Source organism: Chroicocephalus ridibundus, chromosome 2 (genome assembly GCF_963924245.1).
Source record: "Chroicocephalus ridibundus chromosome 2, bChrRid1.1, whole genome shotgun sequence".
NCBI classification, from domain to species: domain Eukaryota; kingdom Metazoa; phylum Chordata; class Aves; order Charadriiformes; family Laridae; genus Chroicocephalus; species Chroicocephalus ridibundus.
The window spans coordinates 152,074,360-152,099,541 of NC_086285.1; the positions used below are offsets into that span (position 1 = coordinate 152,074,360).

Sequence of the window (25,182 nt, forward strand, 5' to 3'; positions counted from 1 at the left end):
AGATGATCTTTAAGGTGCCTTCCAACCCAGACCATTCTATGATTCTGTGATTTATCATGCATCCAGAGTTAACAGAGGCATCCTGGAATCAGGAGACATGGCTACAGCAAAGTCCAGAGATTTCTGTAACTTTGAGAAGTCACTTGGGACTTTCTAAAAATTCTTTAGGATTTTTAAAAGTTATTTAGGTTCTGGAAATCTAGATAGGCCACAGCATGATTTTGAAAAATGTAGTACCTAACACCTATTGAAATAATGGGTTTTAGACATTTAGGCTTCTGTTAGTTCCGCTAGGAACTTGCCTGGGTCATTAGGTACCTAAGCACCCTTAAAAAGTCTGGCCCATAACTGACTTGCAGAAAGACTTTCTATCTGCCAGCAAGCTAATAGGTAATAGTATTGCCTCATGACATTTGTATAAGGAAACAGGCATTAAAGATTATAGCACTGCTAGATACTAAAGCATGGGGTTGTATATCAATATGTAAGATAGATCATTAAGAAATGCCATTACATAACATTAGTGGTGCAGTCTTATCTATAAAACTGCATTCAGTAGTGCCCAGCCTGTACCAGAGATGACACTGCAGAATTAAAGTGGTTTAAAGACTGCGACAAAAAGGATTAAGTGCATTGAAAAAAAGGTTTGAACAGAGGTTGAAAAGACTTGAAAGAATTCCAAAGACTGCAAAACCAAAAAGAAACCAAACTTGTTGGCAAGATCTTATGTTAAATTATCTGGTCTGCTCACTGCAGTAGATCCCCTGTACTTTTTAACAATTTACATGCATTCACACATTAGATTAACGTTTTATCTCTAAATATTTTCCTTTTCTCCTTTCTTTCTGATACATTATTTATCTGACAGATATTTTTAAGTAACAAAGGTATTTTATATTAAAAAGTCAGTATCTGTATGTGTTCAATTTCAAGGCATAACTTTGTCACTGCTTTTTTTTTGGTTTGTCCCGAATTGGCTATTCCCTTTTCTCACTAGCAACTGAACAGATCAAAGCAACACTTCAAATGTTTGAAAAATAGTAAAAAATATATTATACCTGTTTGTAAAAGTTATAAAGTATCTTGACAGGCTGACAGAGTTGGGGTTGTTCAGCCTGGAGAAGAGAAGGCTCCGAGGAGACCTTATAGCGGCCTTCCAGTACCTAAAGGGGGCTACAGGAGGGATGGGGAGGGACTTTTTATCAGGGAGTGTAATGATAGGACAAGGGGTAACAGCCTCAAATTGAAAGAGGGTAGATTTAGATTGGATATCAGGAAAAAATTCTTTACTGTAAGGGTAGTGAGGCACTGGAACGGGTTGCCCAGGGAAGCTGTGGATGCCCCATCCCTGGAAGCGTTCAAGGCCAGGCTGGATGGGGCTTTGAGCAACCTGGTCTAGTGGGAGGTGTCCCTGCCCATGGCAGGGGTGTTGCAACTAGATGACCTCTAAGGTCCCTTCCAACTCGAATCATTCTGTGATACTGAGATTCGGTGTGTGATCTTAAGTATGATACTGATAAATGAAAGGTTACAGCTTGATAAGCAGAATGTCCACCATGTAAGCAAAAATCAGCCAAGTCTACTCAAAACACCTAGGGCCAGCAGACTGAAAGGTGTCTATAAGTGGCATTGAAAGACATGTGTGAATTTAATGTGTGGTACTGCTAATGATTTAATATACTGATGAAATAACATCTGTTAATAAATTGTGTGATATAAGATAATCCAAAGTGCAGTGCATGACAGAGTTAAAAAATCATAAATACACAGAATCACAAAATCACATAATATGTCTGATCAATCTGTTCTGGATCAGCTGCCTCTAGAATTTGTTCTGGGAACATTTTTCCTCTTTGTTTTTCTTCCTACCAGTTCTGCTCCACATATACTACATTTGTATTTTACTATCACTTCATATTCTCTTAGTGGACTTTTGGACCAGTAATTCCTACAACAGCATCTTTATTTCCTTATTGCATTGTCTGTATTTGAAAATATGGCGTTATCCCAAAATAAAGCAAACGACATTTGGCATGTGAGTAAAACAATTCACTTAGAAATGGCTAAGGTAAGGCAGCTGTTATTGGGAGAGTGATTCTAACAAATAATCCCATTTTCTAATAAATCATATTGAAACAGAGAATATGATGAAGAGAAACCACTGAGAAAACCGGGACTGCATCTTAATTACTAAAAAACATTTTACATCCCACTAATAGTCTACAGATATGTGAGAGTTAACATATTGACAAAGACTGAAAAGAACAATTAAAATCCTCATAGTCAGCATGAAAGCTTTTTAAACATACTCCAACATCCACTAACTAGAAAGGACTATCATATTTTTTATGCCTAAGGCGCATTATGAAAATCCTTTAAGAAAAAGTCAGCTGTGCCAGAGATTATTAGAAAACTAGTACTCTGTGAAAGATTCTGTTTCTTTACAAACACAGTTCTCCCTCGAAACAGTGTCAATATTTACTAGCTGACACTGCATGAAGTGCAGATTTTAAACATGCTGCTGCGGATCAGTGGCAGAGAGAACTGAGAATTGTATTTTAGAATAAAAATAAACCAAATCACTGGGTAGATCATCTGCCTGGGTGTCACCTTCTGCCCTATACACCTATGTCCCTTTCCAGTATCATCCAGTTCAATCATAGGAACATTTGTGGCTTATTTTGAATGTCAAACCATGATTGCAGCATCATACATTGTAATTTCTTTCTGGCAATAAAAAGGAAATATTTCTGTGGTTTATAGTTCTAAACAATTAGTGCTGGATTTGCCTGTTTTACTACTCATATCTGTGAAATCTATTCTGTGCTACTGCTATAGACCTGAAGCCCTGGGAAGACTACAATGCACCCAATGAACTTTGGATTCATATTTAGTGCAATGCAGAATTATAGCGCTGTTTGTTTCAGTATTTGGCAGTGCAAGGAACTGCAGACACAGTGTGGTAAATACAGTAATCTTTATGAGATACTGTGTTTTAAAGACTCACCACAGCATCTTTTATTTAATTAATTGTTTTGTTCTCTGTTTCCTCCCTATTGAAATGTCCGAGCAAATGGTAACTAAAGCTGATTTTTACATTAATTTCTTTAATGACTCACTTTAGAGTAGTTACCTCATGTATAATATATGAGGCAATTAGCAATTTCATTTAATACTATTTTATTTTGTTTCGGTCCATGTTTTAGGTCCTTGCTAATCTGACATGTATAGGTATGAATAAGTGGACAAAAGAGTCCGCTTCAAAGATAGTTTTAACTTTTTCTCACTGCTAATGCAGGAAGGTTCTGACACTTGCCATTATAAATACTGATAACACAGGCTATGTGAGATATTTTTCATGTAGTAAACTCAAGAGTATATGTTAATAAATGTCATAATTACATATTTCCCTATTTGCAAAAGCTGCAATCAAAGTGTCCTTCAGGAAATACATTAACATTTTCTCTATCAGAGGTATAATGTTAATACTACATACTGCATTAAAACTGGGTCATTGACTGAAGAAGGGTGGTCAAGATAAGGCAGAACTGAGGTAGAATGGAAATCTATTTATTCTGCTGTAAACTTCCTTAGAAAGTCTTTTTGCAGCTGAAAAAAAGTTAAAATAGACCTCCTTCTGCTTTAACTTTGCTGGGTTGAATGATTTTGCATTGAGATCTACAGATGGCTCCCTGAAGCTGCGATTCCCCATTATGTCTCAGCATGTCTGCAGTTCAGACATTGTCATTAATGAAGGCACTTGTAACTGTACATAGTTTAGCTTTCTTTCATTATGTTCCTCTTAGAAAAATCACCTCCCATTCCCTTATCATTCACATGTCCCTCAAAGTACAAATGATTTCATACAACTCAAGCACAATACAGTAACGGGCATGAGCCAGAGAGACCCATGAACATACTAGAGTGAGGAAGCTGGCTGCTAGGGAAACTGGCCTTCATCATGACTGCATTTTCTTGTTCTTCTCTAGTGGAGAGGAAAGCACAGGGGCTGTTGCCAAAAGCATTATGAGCCTGAGAAATTTGCTATAAATTTGAGGCAAAATGACGACGATAGGAATATTGAAGCCATCCTCAAACATTTTCTATGCAGTGAGAAAGTGAAGAGTTGCATTTCTGTTGAAAGTTTGTATCATTTTTGTCTTAACTTTTCTGACTAGGTTGGTATAAATTGGTAAAAATTAATTGTGAGATATTGCTGATGTTCTTACTGTTGTGTAATTTAGCTCTTATATTCAGGGAAGGAATAAAAGTAAAAAAAAAATCTGTTATGTTATGCAACAAAACATTAATAGGAGAATACAGATAGAATGGGCAGACATCATACAGGCTGCAGAAAACATCCTAGGAAAATGAGAAGCATAAAGAGGATAATTTGAAAATAATATGATGTTTGTATGCAAATAAGATGCTGATGATCTTCCTTTTCTTACAGTATATTCTGCTAATTTGCCACAAGGCAATGTAAAAAGAAATAACAGTGAGCTAGCATAGTAGGAAACCTTTGAATGTTCAAAGGGGACATTCAATCATTTAAGACTTACAATACAACATAGTGTGAAACTGTTACAATACGGTGGGAAACAGCCTACTTAGCACAGAGGATGCTCCGCTCTGCACGGCTGCTTTGTGCTCTGCGGAGGAGCATCCAGCGTTCCTTGCAGGTCCGATTGCTCTGTACAGGTGACGAGCTGGGCTGGCTCACCAACAGATAAAACGTCCCAGCTGAGAGGACAAAACAACAGGAGGATACCTAAAAGAATTGTATGGATTGATATTGAAATAAGGTTTGCATGGAAGTAACAACTTTTATCTCAAAGGATCACATAGTGGATTACAAACTGACATTCAAGCTGTCCTTGATCTGTCTCTATGGAGCAGCATCTCCAGAGTCAGGCAAGAACATGTTGCCCTAAATGCACGCACAAGGATCATTTGGCTCTTTTTTCCTCCTTTTTCACTCCCAACAGGGAAAGTCATCCATTGCTTGTGAAAGCTCAGAATTGGGCTGAGATGAAAAGAATCCCCAACTCTCTTCTCAAATAAGAACAAAGCAACCAAACAATCAAAAAAACTCCAAAGATTATAATGGAAACAGTCACAAAAATTGATTTTGGTGAGGATGCACAAGCTGTTCCTATACCCAGGTGTTTGAGCTGCACTGGGGAGAAGTAATATTTCAAAGGCAAAACTAAGTTCCTTAATTTTGTTACAGTTATCTAGTAACCCACAGTAAGTTTTTCCTCAAAATTCAGAAACAAGTAATGATCACTTTTTCTCACTATTTTCTTATTATTTTTTCAAATATAGAACTTATTTCCTCAAATATGTATCTAACTGAAATTTGTAGAATGAGAAGCACTGGGGTAATCTTCCCTTTTTTCCTTCCGTTATCTGAAAGTGAAACATTTTTTAGGAATAGACAGAAATAAGAAAAAAAAGAAAAAGACTGAGTTCACAGCTGGGATAAAGTGAAAGAGGAAACACATGTTCATGTGTTTATTTTGTAGTCGTGTAACAGCAATTCAAGAACCTGCTGCCTCTCAGCTGAGATGTGCTGACGGACTGTAGGAAGTAAATTATTTCGACACTTGTAACCGTGTAAGTTTGGTCGTATTGCGATATTTTGTGAACTGCATGAATGGACACAGAAAATTTCAGAAGCTAACACAGACAGATGGCCAGCAAGCTTGGAAGGATGAGACACTGAGCAGATGCATGGGTCCAAATGACCCATGTTGTGGGTCATGTGACAACGTTGACACAGTTGTTCAGTTATGGTTTTAATCTTTTGTATCTTTCAGCATTTTAAGTAAGATCATTCACCTCACTGGACAGCAGGGAAATACTTGGTTTCAGATGCAAGACATGACATATTACTGAGCTGAAACTCAGATATAACCCATGTACAAATGCAAAATGAAAAGTAATACAAATGTGAAAGTGGGATAATTCTCATAAAAAGTATCTCTTCCAGGTATGAAAGAAATCTTACTCTGGCAATTTTGAAAATATTGCACAGTCTCATTCCCAAATAATACAGAAACAGATTCATAGCCCAAATACTGAAAAATCAGTAAGATGTACACTTAAATGTCACTGAAACTGGTAGAAATCAAACATTATCTGCTAGTTTATCTGAAGAGAGTTCTTTTTTTCTGCTAGTTGTTTTTTTCTGCTAGAGATTTTTCTACTAGAAAAACATACCCAGAAACTTAGTTGACCCACTTAACAGCATGTATTAGTGAAACTTAATGATAAAAATTAAGATAGTTGGAAGTTTGGGAATAAATCCTTCAATACATTTTGATCTGAAACTTTAGCTTTTTTGTGCTGTGTGCACTGGATTTGGATCCACACAGCTTCTCAGAACAGTTATAAAACAAACCACTGTTGTTTCTCTATGTACAGATATGAGATGATGTTACTTGCTCTTTTTTACTTTGCTATTTATGTAACTGAAAAAAAACACCTTGCAATAATAACCCTAGAAAGGGCATATAAATAGGCTTTTATGAATAATTATTCATGGTTTCCATCTGTGTAAAGTAATTAAAGCAGACGATATTTGACCCACTAACTCCAAGATTTTATTTTTGTTTTTCTCTAGCAAAGGACAGTAGGAATTCCCTTGAAGCCAATTTCTTACACAACTGTAAAGAACTGAAGACTTCAAAGTGCATTTTGAACTACAATGTATATCCTGATATTTTTTTTGGTAATGTAGTGGTAAATTGCAAACCAAAGTACCTGAGGTTTTACTAATGCAGAAATAATGAAGCTGTTTAATGGGAATTAACTTATTCTGGTTTTCTCCTGATCATTACCTGCAAGAATGCAGTTATTTGGTTTGGAACTGTGCATATTGTATTACAGTCATATTTATTAATTTTGTATTCAAACAAGAAACTAAGCTAATGAAAATTCTATATGGAGGACACTCCAAAATAGCAGTTAATGCAGTTTTTGGCAACAGTAAGTCATAATGATAACTAGGCCAAAAAGGTTTCTGCGCTTCTGTAACATCAGAGAAATATAGAAATCCTTAAACTTTGAGACTACAATCAAGACAAACATCTGCAATGTAACATCACTGCTTTCTTAAATCAGATTTAAATGATTTCTCAAGGGGCTATAAACACAAACCCTGCTTCCATTCAATCCAGACATGCACAAACCCTATGAATACCTGATTTACATACAACATTATTTAAAATGCTCTTGGTATTGTGCCTTATTAAACAGAACTGAGCTTAGATGTAGTTTAAGCAGACATGAGTGAGTATGTGAGTATTATTATGATGGTTTTGTCTTGAACTAAAATAATGCCAAACATTAGTGGCATCCACAGAATTGTTACAAGCTTGCATTAAGTATGTTGAATTGTTCCCTGTACAACTCACAAAAATAAAGTTTTCCCATGAGCCTGTACAGAGTTTGCAAAATACATGGTGGAACAATCCTGAGCAAAATTGTCAACGCTGCTGTCCTTTCTTCATGGAGAGAAAAATCTTTTTCTGGCTTGATAAAGAGTATTCTGTGGCAGGTAAATAAGATTGGAAGAAATTATGCAGGAGAGGGTTTCTTCTAGTTTAACACAGCTGTGTCAACAGGCACAGAGAAAAGATGCAGATACTGAATGTTAGAGCATCTTTTGAGGCAGAAATTTCTGTGGAGTCCCTTTGCTTCCTATCTCTTTCTTCTTTTAGTCAATGTTGATACTTATTGTGGGGCAGAGACAGAGAAGCAAACATGAGCTTTTGATGGAGTGATGCACTGAAGCTCAACAAATTATCCTTAAACTACTCCAATAATTAGGAGAGTTTAAAAACACTTTGAACGATAATAGGATTAATATTGAACCTAAATTCAATACTTTTCCCTTTCCTCTCCTCTCCTCTCCTCTCCTCTCCTCTCCCCTCCCCTCCCCTCCCCTCCCCTCCCCTCCCCTCCCCTTCCCTCCTCTTCTTCTCACATTGAAACAAAGGACTGAACTAGTTGTGCTTAGCAAAATGTTCTACAACTATATCTGAAACATTTCCTTTTCATCCATTTATTGCAAAACTGAGACTTGGTTTCATGACTGGTCCGATCGACCAATTCTGCCCCTTAATTTTTTTCGTATTTGAGACAAATTCAGTTTTACATAGCTTTACACATTTCTGCATTCTCCTGTTTACTACAGTTGCGTGTATTTATCCTTCATCTTGAGTAAGAAATCTTTATTTAAACCTTCATAATCTTGTAACTTTTCCAAAATTTTCTATGTAGATTTCTCCAGGGTCATACCAGTCTTCTTGTGTAGAACACACTGCATTGTTTATCTAAAATGTTTCCACCAACTGTAAATTAAATTTCAGCTATTTTGATAAGGAGGTGGTTTCCTTTTGGTTTTGTACAGTGCTAAGGAACTCTTCCTATACGGCAAGCACCACCAATGCAGCTGTGTAATTTATCACTGAGCACTGAGTAGTCAACACACCTTCTAAAACAGTCACTTTCCCCTAGCATTTAGGAGCAGTTGCCTTTTAGATTAAGCAGAACTATTATTTAATAAATCTCAGAAATGTCCCTCAGAAGATTAGGAAAAGAAGTGTAGAAGGTTATTTAACATACTCTGCTTAGAGAATTTAGATAGCAGGCTGTAATTACCCAAATTGGAATTTAGCCAGCAGCTGAAGGCTAATAACAATATTCTGTGAAAAATACCATGCAATCTTTCAGGCCCAGACATGCCAGCAACATCTCATCCGAAACATGGCAACTGCAACAGCTCAGTGTCTCTAACAGTTTGCTTGGAATAGTAGTTCAGTTCAAATTCTAGAAAGAAAAGTGCTTTCAAGAGAATCAACACCATTTCCTGCAACTCCAGAAATACGTATTTTTAAGTCTGCTATTAAAGTACTAAACAAACTCATCCTGCCTCAGAAGTACCATGAAAAGTGGAAAAGTGTTCTGATTCAGCCCACAAAATACTTATGGCTCTTCTGTGTAATGGAGAAAGCAACATACACAGGTAGCCCTCTTCTCCAGTGGTTTTAGAGCTTGACTTAGTGAGGTTGGGTGCTCATAAGTCAGATGTTGCAGAGCTGAGATGGTTTCTTACCCTTCTTTCAGTGGCTAAACCATAAGATAGGAGGTCCAAGACTGCAGTTCAGAAATGTAGGTTAAGTCCTATGTTCCACATACTTTATGCGTGAGAGAATTTAACTCCACTAGCACTAACAGCCACTGATGTGCTAAGGGCTGGGATTTCTATGGGCTGCCAATAAGGACCTGCCAAGAAAGAGGCACACTGGAAACTCTGTCTGTAAGCTTGCACTCTTACTTCATTTAGGCACCTCTGTGAAACTGTGATTACAAGCCTGACTTTGTATTGGGCCTTCATGCTTGAGCCTTCGACAGCTCTCCCAAATGCTTTAAATGGTTGAAATAATATTTATCATATTGCATCATGGCTACAGTTCTTGTCCACTGTCTTCTTCTGGATCTATAGTTTAGTGTTCAAGCTTCTGAAAGGAGGTGTGAGACAGACAGAATATTACTCCCACTAAATATCTTTGGTTAAAGTTGTTAACAAGGAAAGGGAATTCTGGGTAGAGATTCATTAATCAGAATAACTAATCTTTTTTAAATTTAGTCACTGTCAACATACAAGAACAAAGCTCCCCACCAACTGTTATTAAAGAAAGTAAGTTTCCACAGGACAGATGGAAAGATCCTTTTATGAACTTAAAGCTGGTTAAAGGCTAAGAAGCAGAGTAGGGCTTAATGATCACTTGCTTAGATGAGGAAGACAGAAAAGTGGGGTTGCCCTAGGATCAATGATGTGATCAGTTTTCCTCCACATCTCCATCCCCAATGGAGGAAGAAGTATGCAGTGAAATTTGCAAGAATGGAGATGATGTTAAGATCCTTTGGGTAATCAAACAATGCACCAATGTTGAGGAACTCCAGAATGTCCTCACAAAATTAGTGGGTGTGCAAATGCATAAGTAGGTGAGTTTTAGAGATTAATATGCATATGGGAAAATACATCTAAATGATACCTGCATGATGCTGAACTTGGAACTTAAAATTTTGATCTCAGAGTCATCACTGATATTTGTCTGAAATCATCGACTTCATGTTCCATGGCATTTACCTCCCCCCCACACCCCCCCATCCCCTAATATGAAGCACAATCAGGAAGAGTAAGACAAAGTGTAACAGAAAACCCTGAGGTACCCATATCTTGAGCACTGCCTGGAGTCTTAATCCCCAAATGACAAGAAGGGCAGAGTAATGTTACAGAAGATACAGAGGTGGGCAAATAGCTGACCTTGGAACTGAAGCAGCTGCTTTATAAGCAGAAATTGAAAGTCCAGAACTCTTTATGGAAAAGGTGGCAGTTTGGAAAGAAGGTGTCAGAGGGGTATATTCCTCAGATTCCATCAGGATGTTTTCTTTGAGTTTGTCAGTCCTTGATGTGGGAGCCTTGGAGAAACATATTTCATCCTCACAGCAAACCACAAGGGGCAAAAATGCGAGAGGATATTCTGTTTCAATGAAGGGCTACTGTGATGCGTGGTAGTTGTTTTCCACGGACGGTTGCGTGCCCTGGCTGGTGCACAGAGATTGTGTGGAGATGGAGTAAGGCTGGTATGTCTGGATCATACATCTTAAGCAGCCTCTGCAGAGCAAATGCTGTCTAGTTTTTCAGGTGGTTAAAGCCTGTACAAACTGGGGAAGATTTTCATGGGGGGGATGAAAAAGGCACTGAGAAAAAGCTTCTTCCAGATAATTTCGAGACTCTAAAGTTGGCAGATAACGGAGTTTTTAAATTATGGATTTGCTAAATTACAGAGTCCAGATAACTACCTTTCTCTCATTTTTCTCATTATTATTTAGTTTCATTTTCTGGAGAATTTTTCTAAACGCATCCTCTGTTTCCTTCTCCCCACAGAGCAGAAGATTTTAGCACATGTGGTCGGTATAAGGGCAGTGAAATGTTAATTTCTGTATTTGCTGTTGGTTGGTATTTTTTTGCCATGTCAAGTAAATGAAAAATTTATTCTATGATAATTCCTCATTGCCATATTAAAAACGGTTGATGGGATCTGTTTACTCATACCTTACCATAACGGTGACTCAAAAAGATAGAAAAATGGAAGTTAAGTTAAACTTTTAAGCATCACTGCCTGCTTTTAGAGTTCCACAGAAAATGTTACATCTTTTTTCAAATAATTTTTTTGTCACTGCTGCCTCCGTAAGTGGATGTCTGGAAGAAAATATAGTATTGCTGCAGTTCAGCATTTCTAACATAAAATTCCTTTTTTCCTCCTTTCAAGAATTTTTATATTTAACTCCATTGTGAAAGATTAGATAGATAAAGAAGCTTTCAGCAGAATCACAATACAGGTAATTATGGTTCTGTCAGCATTTCCATTATGAACTCCATTTAGTATTAAGGGCTTAGCATTTTTCCATCATTTCAGAAAATGTCAAACTGAAAGCTGGCATGCAGATTAGCACCCTGGATGCAAATTTGTTTACACAAAATATTTAAATCTGCTCAGCTGCTTTTGATTTAGAGATCAGCCAGAAACTTTAAACTCTCGGGGTTTCTCATGTGTTTCTGCCAACTTCTAGACCAAATCACAGTTAAAAATATGTGATTGGTTAATAAACTCTTGACTCATTGTCTTCTAAAGTTTTGAAAATATTTACTTAAGGCTTTAAAACAGATTTTAGAATTTCTGCTCATCTTGGAACTCTATTTTTTCTCCTGATGTCTTCATAAATGAATAATGAGTCAGAATAGGATTCGAAAACTATAATAAAACCTGATAGTGATCTTAAAGTCTGAAACATTTTTTTAGGACTCGCTTAAGTGAGTCATAAGACATCATAAGACAGAGAACAGAAATGGACCTGTAGGGTTTTTGAGAGTGCTGATTACTTAGCCCACTAGTTCTAACACCACTTTAGGGAACCGATCAAAAAGTATCTAACGTGGTTCAACTGCTACAGTTTTTCAGTTTCTTCACTTTAGTCTCATGCATGGTATGAACGGTTTTGTAGAGCTGTCACATCCTAAATAAACTCCTCTGTATGGAAAGGAAGTATTCTGTTTGTTATAACAATCTGCTCTGTTCTTATAAAAGTCAATGACAAATCTTCTTTTCATTTCAGTGGGGACAAGCTCTAAAATAATCTACTGGTAAATATTTCAATAATGTTATAATTGAATGGATGATCGCTCTTGTTCAAAAATACACTTCTCACTTGAGAAGTAAGAAGCTTTGAATGGAAAGAATTACTGCCACCAAGCAACATGAAATAGAAACACTGTTAGAAACATTGAGATATCAACAGAAATAAGATAGAAAAATAGTATTAAATCAAGTAGAAAAAAACCAAACCAAAACAAAACAAAACACTGAGATTGTGAAATATGGATGGTCAAGTAGATAACGGGAGTATTAAAAATACTGGTAAGAGATGGGCAAACAGGAAAAATCCATGATAGAAGTTGTCAAAAAATGCACAGTCATCCAAGTGTGCCAGACAAAGAATAGGAACCTAGCCCCAAGTCGTCTGTGAATTAAAAGCACAAAAATGTATGGTGCAAAAGAGATGGTGCAAATAAACTTTGTGCGAATGAAACATGGAGGAAGCAGATGAGGAGAAAACAATTGATCAGCTAAATATATCCAGATGAGTTTGTCCAGAGGATGTTCACCTACAAGACACTGTGTACTGGCTTAATAATGCAAAAAAATCAAACTGTTAAGAATGAAGAAAATGTACTCCAGAAGACATCTCAGATAACATTAGTTACAGCTATATCTTCAGAAGTATCTGCAAATTCTTTAATGATGATTCAATACAATGCTCATTGTATTGTGCACTACATTTTTTAATAAATGATCTATTTTCCTTATACTTAACCTCAGGCTTACCCTAAATTCTAGGAGGCAATTCGTGTCTTCTTAATAATTACAGAGGCTCTGCTGAGCAGATTCTCTCCCTCTGTGGCACACTCCGACTCTTTAGATTAGACATTTGTGTTAACGCAGCTGTCAATGGATTTCAAAGAGGTGACCAGTACAAGAGGCCCCAAAGGGAGCAATTTGGAACAGTACATTTCACAAGTCAGATACATAGCAAACTCTCCTGATTTCATTGAAATGCTCAAAGTCAATCTTGGAACAAGTGAATAACAGAATACCTACAAATCTATCCCTATGCATTTTTTTTTTGCCTTTTCTATTTCATTTTTTTTAATTAATCTACAAAATTCTGTAGTATCCACAGTCCTAACTTGTCTGTTCTGGTCATCCCAGAACGATGATATCAGTAAAGGATATAGTAGTGATATTAGATCTTTAAAATTTCTCTTACCATGTCACATGGACAGTTTCATTGCATACATTGGAGCTTGAAAAACAGAGAAGATACATCTTGGATTTCCAAAATATGCAAAGTATCCAAGTTTTAACTACCTGATTCTATAGTGTTTATTTTTATGCAAGTAAGGATTTTACCTTTAAATCTATTAGATTTTGACCTTTTTTAATAATGTGTTTTGAAGTTTGTTTGTTTGTTTGTTTGGGGTGAAGGGCTATTATTTTTGTTACCAAAAAATAATCACGTAGACAGGCACAATAGACTGAAGAATGAAAATAAATATAAATGAAAATCCACTCATCCAAACTTGCCTTCTTGCAGATGATTTAAAATCCAAAGAACACCCTGAAAAAGTTAGGAAGTCTAATCTATAACTGTCAGGCGGGGGGATATTTCTTTTCCTAACAGATTACCCATACATGTTTATTACTTTGGGACACAAAAGGACTTTACAAATGACATAGAAACTGAAGAGAACTTTCTATATTTTACTGCAGGCTTTATGTTTTTGGGACTTCTCCAGTGGTACTTGTGGAGTGGGAAGAGAGTTTGGGAAGGGAGCCCAGAAGTGCAGAGGAGGTTGGATAAATTGGGAAAAATTACAGGAGCTAGCTGATGAGCTAGAATTTGAGTGTAGTAAAAATATATAGATAGAGCTTAGAAGAGTGTTTTTTTTATGGGTATCTTAATTTAAAACTAGCTGAAATTAGTGTAGAAACTCATACAAATTTCAATGACCTGCAATTGTAGTACTAGGGAGATTTAGGAATTTTGGAAGCATATCCATAGGAAAGTTATGGAGGCAGGCATGCAGGAATCACCAATGCTGTTGAACTCATTCAATATTAAACATTGATTCTCTTGCTCATTGCTATTTCAGACAAATAGCTTTGAGAAGCATAGCTTTGTCAGGATGTTTACAAAAATCTCTGTGTTTTGTATGGTTGGTGCAACTTTCCACTACTGACAACGAAAATGCCAATAAAATATATCTCACCTATTTGTCAGGGGAAATGTGTTACCCTTGCATGAGAAGACATAGGAGGTTCTGTTGACGCTGTATCCTCTATGAAAAACACAGAAATGCTGTTGCTAGCCTATGCTATTTTTCTTTCCACAGAAAGGAGCTGAAAATTAAACTTTCTTAAGAATGCTGAAGTACTTGGGTAGAAAATTGGGCCACTGAAGAAGTATAATAACGTTCACATTCTTACAAGATGTCTGTAATTGCTATAAGGAAAATATGGTTGCATCTAGGATATATGAAAGTTCATTAAATAGCATCTATAAAAACCTCTAAAGAAATATTTTCCCAAATGTCCGAGGTACTTTATTTTCCCATGAAGGAGTTGCCAAGATTGAAATGAAGGGTAAAGCGGTGATATTACCAAAGTCTCTGAAGATAATATCTATGTGAATTGTGTGAGGGAAATGATTGGCCCCCTTCAAAAGAGTGTGCAGAAAGGAGCAGCTATTGAAAAGAATAATTCTGAATGAAACTGATAGATATGTTGAATAGAGATGTGGAAAGGAGTAGGTAATGATATTCCTTTTTTTTTTTTTTTTGTAAGTTGAAGATAACGAGGACTGGACAGTCAGTTTCCTTTTTTTGCCTGTAAGAGGACATTTTTCAAGCCCATCAAACGTAAAATCTTCTTTTTTTTTCTCAGTTCCAGGACCCTTTATTGAAGGGTCTAATTGAAGAGGAAATCTTTTAGCAGTTTCATGTGAAAGGATTTAATATTTAGTAAATAATGTGAATGCTGTAAAAATCATAGCCATTTTATTTATAGTCCTAAGAGGGAAGGATTGTTGCCATGAGTATTGCTAAAGCATTCACTTGATAATTTGTATCATGCTACTTCAATCACTAGATTGATGAAAATTCTCTGATCAGAAAAGCACTTTTGTGAACACTGAAGTAAAGATTTCGGAGAAAATGTCTTGCCCTTTCATTAAGAATTATGAATTATATGTATTTCTTCTCTTGTGGACATTAAAATTGCCACACCATGCAACAAGCATTATTAAACTGAGTAGCAGTAGTCATATGATTAAACTATAAGTATCAGTTAGCATAGCTGTATTCAAGGGAAAACACACAAGATGAGCGTAGTCATGAATAAAGCATAGGTTCTTCTTGATAGAGCACGCAGCTACAGATGCCTGCAACCAGAAGTGCTGGAGCATGCACACACACTTGCATGCATGTCCATGTCTGTGTTCCCACATGCACCTGGAGATGCATGAAAAAAACATCTTTTACCCCAGAGCTGACTGACTTGACTATGTTAGGTGGCCAAAGACCTATTCTTTTCTTCCCTCCACCTTTGGTTAACCAGGTAGGCTTTCCAAAAGTCAGGATTTGGATCCTTGTTTTCCAGTACATGTTAGTTCTTGTGATTTTGGCTCAGTATATTACATTTTTTTAGACTCTCAGATGGTGGCAAATACAAAGAATGTGCTAGAAGAAGATAAATATAATAAAATTCATCTGGAAACTTCCCTATTTTTGTGGTTTTTCAGCATTTTCAAATGTAACCGTATCTGGAATATATTATAATCCAATAAAAGTAAAACTAAATTGCATTAATAATTAAATCTGAAAGCATTCTAAACTGAAATCTATTTTCTCAGTTTCCATGTAACTATTAGCAGTCTTCTGCAAATTCAAAAATATTTTACTGGAGAACAAAATTTAATATGGAATCTTGAAACCAGGTTGTAAACTGGCTGTAATTCAGTGTATGTTCTGACAAAAAGCATGAGTATTCTGTGGTTTTAAAGACTGCAGCTACCATTGTGTTAGCATACTACCATTACATTGAATCTAGTGGACTGATCCCCAGAAATACTGACATGATCATCAATAAAATGTAGAAAGACAGAACATTTTCTGACTGTATCCGAATATTTTACTTCCCTCAAATAGAATCATGAACAATTTACTTCTGAAATCTTTAGGTTTATAATCCAATGTGGGTTTTCCAAAGAGCACTTCTATTGAAAATTTCTAGTGTATTGTGAAATATATGACTCCTGTTATAATTTATATTTCCAAGTCAAATTAAATACATCTACAGAAAAACTGTAATTCAAAACTCAGTATGAAAAGGAGCAAAGGCAAATCTACTCTCAAAGGTCCCATCTAGGACTCTCCTGTTGCTGTCAATGGGTTCAACAACAGGCAGTTTAGAAGCTCATTTTATATCCTGTTTTATAACTTCCATTCACCTTTGGATCAAAGCTGATATACAGAAGCAAAAGTGCAACCTTTAGTAAAGGCTTTTAAAAGATTAGTTTCAGACTAAGCTCTGATTCCCAAAGAAACTTGCACAACAATCAAGAAAGCTAACTATTGTAGAATGTGAAGGTTTCCTCCTGAATCAAATAACGGAGGAAAGGTTGTGCAATTCAAGTAGCTCCATCTTAATGCTATGTAGAAAGGAGAAGAATATCCATACTCGGCATTTATGTAGCTCATTTCAGCTAAGGACTCCAAACTACACTTGCAGACATCCATTTGCTGGGTCTGAAAACAGTTCTATAAGAAGATAATGATCACAGAGGGATCATTTTAACTGCCACTGAAATACAGGCACCTCTGAGATGTGATATGTCAGCCTCTTTAAATGATAATGCCAGTATTAAAATAAAACAGAAAATAGCACAGAAATATTTTTTTCTGTATTCGGAAGGTGATTAGAGGTTTTCATGCAACTAAAAACAGTTTTATAGAAACTATATTTGGTAAAACTTTCCTAAATTAGTGGGAATAAATAATTGTGGCAGTTAATTCTTAATGTGCTAGGATCAGTTCTTATTAGTGTTTTCAGTAACTGGTGTTTTTTCTTTTCATCAAGCATTCCTCCTACAATTTCCTAGTTACTACTACTTGCACTCTTGTTTTGTTAGTGAAATCAGTTATGTATTATAGCAGAACTTCCTTCTGAGATGGGGAATACACAACAAATTAAGAGGTAGTGAATTGCTTAGGAAGAACATACGTTTCAAGTTGTTACATGCATCTTCATAAACTAACAATGTAGTCTGTTGAATTTCTTCATAACATAACCAAATATACGTATAGAATTTCTATATTTGCATGTTATATATGTATGTGTACACATATGTGTACACACAACTCCATGAGAATGAAATCAAACAAGTTAAAATGCATAAAGATGTAAAGCTAATAAGATATGTAGATATAGGAAACAGATAAAATAGAATTCAAGGTCAGAAGTAGTGATTCATCATCTATATAATCCAAGTAATTGCTCAGGTTTTTCTGCCTCAAGCCTCCAGATTCCTTTAGTCCTGTTGCAAAAATAATCTGTGTTATTTACAGGCCTCGGGAAGTGAGAATTCATCACCCCATGAATCCTTCTGTGGTTAAGTTACTTACTGTTATTCACCTTGTTTCTATGATACAATATGAATACGATACATGATGCTATGATGCATTTTGTAGAATCCAAGGGAAAACAGGCACTCCGTCTCTCTATGCCTGTGCTGGCTGCACACCTTGCTCTTTGACAATACCATTCATGAGAGCACCAGTCCCGGTGGAATCCCGGGATGCTGTTCCCCAATACTTTGAAGCTCTCTCTCTCTTAGTAACACTGTTCCTAAATTTAGAAGCTTATCCATCCAACATTTCAAACACTGAGGAGGAGATGATGAATTTCCACCATTTCCTTTTTTGACATTTACAACGGTATTCAGCACTTGCAATGCCAGGATTATGGCGCCATAGTAAACCTTACATGATCTGTAAGAACAGGCAGTGAGACCAGGAAAAGTAAACAACTAAATGTAAATATCTACAAAAACATGGTGTGTCTGGTTTTGTGCATGTTTATTTTTAAAAGACTTTGCCATAGTCTGATATCCTTGTCCATTCTATTTCCCAAAAGAAAAGCTGGATGTTGGGAAGCAGATATTCAACATTTCCTAGTTCTACTAGGCTTTTTTTTTTTTAAGAGGCAGATGATGTCCTGTACATTACATATCATGCACCCTTTCATTTAGGTCCATTGATAAATATTGTCCCTTGAATTTCTGATAAATGCAAAGATTCCCTCTTTCTGTAGAGAAATTGTACAATTTCATTGAGAAGGAAACACTCTGTGAAACTGTTTGAAAGACACATGTTTAAAGCTCACAAAAGTTCTGGAATTTTTCAATAAACCTTAGCATGAAAATTATTTAATCAAAATAGGTTTTGCTGAAGTTGTTTGAGGTAAGTTTTATAGCCTTGTAATAATGATTTTTATCATATGCCTTTCTTATTTGTTACTTAAATATTGCTTCTTCAATTATCTTGTGTAGTAAAAGCTACCTTAAAATTATAGGGGTCTAAGAAAAAAACACCACCTTAGACCAAGTTGTCTGTTCTCTGACTGTTCTTTCCTGGGAGACTGCCTTGGAGTAATCTGGTAAACTAATTCCCCACAAAGGTTTTGCTCTATCATTTCAACCTTAACCATTGTGTCCAGAAATACAAGCTGTATATGCATGTGCATTCAGTGGTTACAAATCTCAGATTTCTGGGGTTGACCTATGTAGCACACCAACACTGGGTATCATAAAGCCAATTTTATTACAAATTTTCATACTATTCAGTGCTTTTAGCCAGATGCAGAGTGTAAAGGATGGAGAATGCATATGAATGGGAAGGGAAGGGAAGGGAAGGGAAGGGAAGGGAAGGGAAGGGAAGGGAAGGGAAGGGAAGGGAAACAGAAGGAGGGAGAACAGACAAATGAGTGGAGCACAGGTCAGTTCATGCCTCCTAAAACACGATGTTCCAAAAGCAGCCTTTAGCTCGGAAGATGCAAAACTGCTGGCTGCTGAAATCCAGGATGGTGTGCTAGTCACTCTGTACTTGCTGTGTTTCTCTTATCTTTCCCTCAACTGCTGCTAATAGTCACCGTTGGAGATAAAGGGCACTAAGCTAGATGGGCAATTGATCCTACTTGACTTGTTCCTCAAAAACAAACAAAAAAATTCCCACAAACAAGTAAAAAAACAGGTAGACTGTAAGTTTCTGCTGTGTTTATTGCACAGGGGGTTTGGAGAAGGGGGGATTGGAAAGCACATCCACGGAGTTCTTTAGGTCTCGTGGGCTCGTGCTTGCAAGTCGAGATGTTGATAATGGAGCTGAAGATACAACCCGTCCCTCTTCAGCCTCTGCGGCTGCCCAGAGCCCCCAGCCCGCTCCCGCCAGGAGCGGCCTCATTGCGCGCAGGGAGTGAGGGGCTATTTCTGCATGTTAAAAAACAAACCACCCTAATGCTGCCTCAGACTTGCAGACAAAAGACTTGCAAAAGTCACCGAGCTAAAGAAAGCAAAGCCAAACGACGGAAGAGTATATTAAGAAGGACAGCCTGGAGGTGCGGCCGCCCCGGGCGGCTGCGGAGGCCGGTGCCGGTACCGGTGGCGGGCGCGAGTGGTGCCGGCTGCCGCCGCTCCGGGCCCGCTCCGCCTTGCGACTGCTGCCTCTCGCAATGAAAAAGCGGAGCCTGCAGGTGCGAGGTTCCCTTGTGCCCTTTGCGGGTCCCTAATGCCACCGGGCAGGGGAGGAAGGAGCGGTCCCCGCTGGTGCTGCTGAGAGGGGCTGTGTGTTTCTTCATTTCTGCCCCGCAGAAGAGGAGCCGTGCGCTAAGCGGAGGGCAGAGCCGAGCCTTGTTTTAGCCCTGAACTGAAGGCGAAGGGCGGGGGTGAGCGGGGTGTAACTTTGCCTGCAAGCCTACGGAACTGAGTAGCTTGAAAAACATCGCTGAGGTGTTGTGCGCGGTGCACTGAGCAGAAGCCCCGTGTGATCTGCGGGCGCTGATGGGAAAGAAGCGTCGTAGAGGAGCTGAGCGTGTGCGGGGGAGTTGAAAAGGAAGGACGAAGCTGTCCCTTCGCTAGTCAGGGTGTCCCTGCACCCCTGCGTGCGTACGCACACAGGCACACACGCACAGGCACACGCACACAGGCACACACGCACAAGCACACGCACGCAGGCACACAAGCACAACGATGCAGCAGCGGCAGCGACCGTCTGGAAATGAGGAAACCTGAACCTACTGTTACTCGCCCAACCGTTTCCACTTCAGGGACAGAGCGAGCACCTCGCTGCGGCCACCCGTCCCCCACCGGGGAAAGCCATCCGCCAGTAACCCCATAAGCGACTGGGAAGGAAGCGGTGGGGAGGGGCTGGCGGAGCCTGCAGGGAGAGGGGTTGAGGTGGGAATGGAGCAGAATGGGGACTGCAGAGGTGGCTGAAAGAAGCAGGGCATGCTTTGTCCCTGCTAAATATTCTTACATGCCGGGTACCCGTCACTGAAAATGGAAATCCTTTCCATTTTCTCATCACTTCTTCTGTCAATGAGCCGTTTAAAATCTCTCTGCTTCATCTCCCTTTTATTTTGAAAGCTGCCCTTGTTCGCTTGTCACAACTGCAACAGGGGAACAGAGGAACAACGGCAGAGGCAAAGCTTCATTTTAGCCAGGCAGACAAAAGAGCAGACTTCGGTGCTCTCTGCTTTCTGTCTTGGAGTGACAGCTACACAGAAGAGATGGAGGAGTCTTGTGGTCTCTGATCATTTCGCCTGATTTCCTCTGTGGTTTGCTTCCACAAACAGATCACAAGCATTTTCTAATATTTTTTTTCGGTGGAGGGAGGTGCCAAATCGAAGAGGTGCAGGTATCAGTGATTCCTCTCCTAATCCCAGGAGGCAAAGCTCACTGATGCTGCTTGTTTCATTTTTGCATATAAAAGAACTGCCACGGATTTGACTTCTGTGTTTTTGTTTTTTTTTTTTTTTTTTTTTTTCTTCTTCTTATGTTTTCTTTTCTCCCCTCTCTTTCCCTTTGTGTAAGGGGGCTGGAAGGTGGAGGTTTCCACTCACTGCTCCTTCAAGCTTGGTTCGTACCTCCCGTGCCTAAATGGTGCTTCTCATTTCTCCCGTGGGAGGGTGGGAGAGAAGGGGGGGAGTCTTGCACACCTAAAGGGAAGAGCACAGCATCCATCATCCCCTGTAGTTGGCCAAGAATGTCCCAGTTTGGCATTTTCTAAGGGTTGGGTTGTAGGGATTTTTTGTTGTTTTTTGTTTGTTTCTTTTAATGCTTCTGTGCCTTCTCTCACTTTTCTATGGTGACACTTCTTTGCTTTTTTACTCCATCCCTATCCAATCAGGATTTTATTGGAGATTGATCCATGGCATAATGGGATATTGTGTAAGCAGTTAAAGATTTTCATTGAAGAAGGTACAATTCCTCTTTGCTTCAGCTCTTACTGTCAGCCCTTCCCTAGCAGTTCTGCAATTTCCTTCCTCCAATTTTTTCCTTCTTTCTTCTCCCTTTTTGTCTATATGGTTATATACAAGGACTGCATAATTAATCAGATATGAACATGGCCCTGTAAGCACCCTAGGATAGTTTGACACCTGTAACAGTGGAATAGCTGTGGATAAAGCCTGAAGAAATGGCGACAGGATGATGACAAAAGTAGGAAGCGCCTGAGAGGCAGATATCAAGCAAAGCTGTGGAAGTGGTCTGGATGATGGGAACCTCAGCAACAGTTTGGATGTTATGATGTGGTGCTGGACTACTCAATAGGCATGATTAAGCAAAGAGGGTATGGGGTAGAGCTTGTGGAGGTGGGGTGTGGTGAAAGGGCCTTTGCCAGGCAATGGTAGAGCAGATGCAGAATCTGGGGAGTCACCTTGCCCCCAACATCTGGAATGTTTAAAATGGGCAGGTATTCATTCATTCTTTGCCTCTGCCAAGGTTTCTGGGAGCAGAAGCTCGTGCTGACACCATGGGAATGCAAATTGAGGTAAAATGTATTCATTCAAGGGAGTGGGGAGAGAACTAAATATAAATGCCCAGAATAGATGCAGTGCTGCAGTGAGTCTAAGCCAGCTCTATGGAGCTTGGCTGCCTAAAGGGGCCCACATCCAGGACGTACAATCTGACCTACTAGATGCACAGTTGCTGGGAGGACCCCTCAGTCCGAGGGAAATCTACGGAATCTGCCAGGGTCAGAACCTGGAAAACTCAGGCCCTGACAATAGGGAGGAAACCGCTTCTTAACATCTCTCTGGGACTGTTTCGTGGGCAGGAAAGGAAAGGGCCAGTTTTGCAAAGCCTTTTTTTTTTTTTTCTCTTTTTCTTGGGCCGTTTTAGGTGCTTCATCCCAGCTTGTGCCCTCAGCATCCAGTGTTCCCCCTCCCCTCCGAGGGCAAGCGAAGCGGCTTCTCAACAGGTGCCGCGGAAACTTGCACGGCTCCCGCGGCCATCGCGACGCGGGGAGAACCGCCCGAGTCTTTAATTTTGTAGGATGCTGCCGCCCCGCGACTCGGTGCTCACAAAGCAGCTGCTTCGGCAGCAGCTCCGGAGCCACCCGTGAGCCCCAGCGCCTCCGTACCGCGCCCGCTGAGCGCCGCGGAGCGGCACGGCACGGCGCGCCTCGCAGGCAGCCAGCCCATGACTTGCAAATGATCGTACCCGGCACAGAGAACGCGTTAATGACAGCGGGCTGAACCAGAGGAAAGAAATGCCCCCAAAGCCCCGGGTTGGATTTGATGGCAAAGCCTCTCCAGAACGGGGCAAAGCGCAGGGAGCAGCTCGCTTCAATAGACGCAAACAGAGAGAAGCCGCCTGTAATTAAAACGTGCATTAACATCACAGGCAAGTCCCTTCCCCTCGGGTCCCACATGTCAGGATAATATGGAATGAGGTAAAAGCCCTCTACGCCCCCTCGGTGAAACACGAATTATCTTTTCCACGCAATGCAAATGGGGGGACAAGCAGCTGCAAAGCTCTACAATAAACTGTTTCATCCAAGGCAGAGCCAGCCTGGGAAGGCACGCCTTTGAATGCGTCCGTCCCCGTCCTCCCCCCCCCCCGCCCCCAACACACCTCCTTCCCACCCGTGCAGGCAACCTCCGTAGGCGATAACCAAGTCTAAAAACTCGGAGAGGATCGATAACGTCTACTAAATATTCTGGGAGTGTATGTGTGTGGCGGGGAGGAGTGATGAGGATGAGGAGGGGGATAAAAGGGTGATTAATCAGATATTAATCACTGGCCACAAACAAGGGGAGATTATTTCGGGTGGGTAGCCGACTGTGGGGAGTTGCAGAATAGATCCTTTTACTGAAGGCACGCCTGATGGGATCAGCACTTCACCGTTTAGCGATGCCTGTGTAATTTTGAAGGTGCACATTATTCAAGCCACATATTTCTTCTTTTCTCTGTGTGTAGCATTTCCCTTAACTGTCTGCAAGCACAGACTTAGTGGAGATATTTATGCCGCTAACTAGAGGTTTCCTTTTTGCTCTCCTTTTATGAACACAGAAGCAGGAAGAAAGCAAAACAGCTCCTGCTCGGAAAGAAAAAAAAGACAAAAAACCCAAACCCAACCTCCCCCCCACATACGTCAGGGAAAAGGGACCAAAGGAGGGAAGAGAAAAGGTGTCGATCTTTACACCCAGCGGCAGACCATGCCTTCAAGGCTGAATTGCTAACGTACCTTTTCGACAGCCGGGGAGCCCTGCGTGCATACAAACAGCTGAGCGTGAAGCGCATTTCGGGCTGTGAGACGGCTACGCACACGCTGGGCTCCTCCGTAACTTTCCCCACGCAAGGGGTTAAACTAATAAGTGCATCGATATAGGCATTCCTGCAAAGAGCCCGTTGCTCGACCGAAAAACCAGAAATGTAGGTAATCCCCCCCACACACACTACCATCATCATCACCTTAAAAAAGTCATCCAGTGGGATTTGCTTGAATACACACTAGTTAGAGGCTATATGAACCAACTCACGTCTCCGTTTGAGCATACTGCAAGAATATTTATTGAGCCCCAGCTCAGTCACTGCATTGAACGCCAAGCCTGGCAAGCAAATACATTTCCTATCTCCGAAGAGAGCTCTGAATCAACTCCTTCTTTCCTCCCCGCTTTAGCAATCATTTATATCTTTCCATTGCAAAGTACCCAGGGTAAAAATATACAATAAAGAGATAAATATATTTTGAAATACATCCTGGTATAAAGCGAGAGCTTGCAACGCCCTGACCGAAAGCAAACGGACCCCTAAAAATATACCCCTCAAATACTACCCTACCTTTCACACACGAAACCATCAATAAAAAGACGAGGTTCCAAAATGTAAATCCACTTTTAATCTCCATTTTCTTCACCAGGATGAAGTCCAGCCGGCCACATTTAGTACATCCCCTTTCCCAAAAGTCTGCTAATTTCGATTCCTTTGCACGGATTTCCCCTCTGCAGATCCCTTTCATATTATTCTTGAGAGCTCCTAATTCCTATTCCTTGGCCAGGCGCAGCGGAGTTGTTGCTGTTGATGGTGCGCGGTCACAGCTCGGAGTGAATGGTGTTTCTGGGATACCACAGCAACCTTGACGAGGACTCAACCATCTCTCCAACGGGGGCACAAAGTCTCAGCTACTCTCGATCGTGTCTTTTCCTTCCCCCCATCCCCCCGCTACCCCAACTCCCTGCACAGCCGAAACCCACCACAATCCTGGCTCGTTACAGCATCCACCAGGAGCCACGGAGGAGCATCTTAAAGCTCAGACACTCTCTCCAATAAACTCCAAACAGTATTTGCAATTGAGATTCTTCCCCCGCCCCCCTGTTCCTCCAAGAGGATCAATTCTGCCTAGGAAAACGGCTCGAGAAATAATACAGTGGCGAGGTCTCCACAGCCTCCCGGAGGAGCCTCCGGCAGCTAATACGGCGGGGCTCATCCATC

At 39.8% G+C, this 25,182-nt stretch overlaps 1 protein-coding gene across 4 annotated transcripts in view; it reads right to left on the reverse strand.

The window, feature by feature from the left end:
- CSMD3 (CUB and Sushi multiple domains 3) overlaps positions 1-24,875 on the reverse strand; it is a 680,626-nt gene extending 655,751 nt beyond the window's left edge. For all 4 annotated transcript variants that reach the window (XM_063327428.1, XM_063327427.1, XM_063327426.1 and 1 more), the window contains exon 1: positions 24,532-24,875. In XM_063327428.1, the coding sequence (XP_063183498.1) occupies positions 24,532-24,709 (178 nt within the window). In that variant the 5' untranslated portion in view covers positions 24,710-24,875. The remainder of the gene's footprint in view (positions 1-24,531) is intronic.
- Between the last annotated feature and the right edge of the window lie 307 nt (positions 24,876-25,182).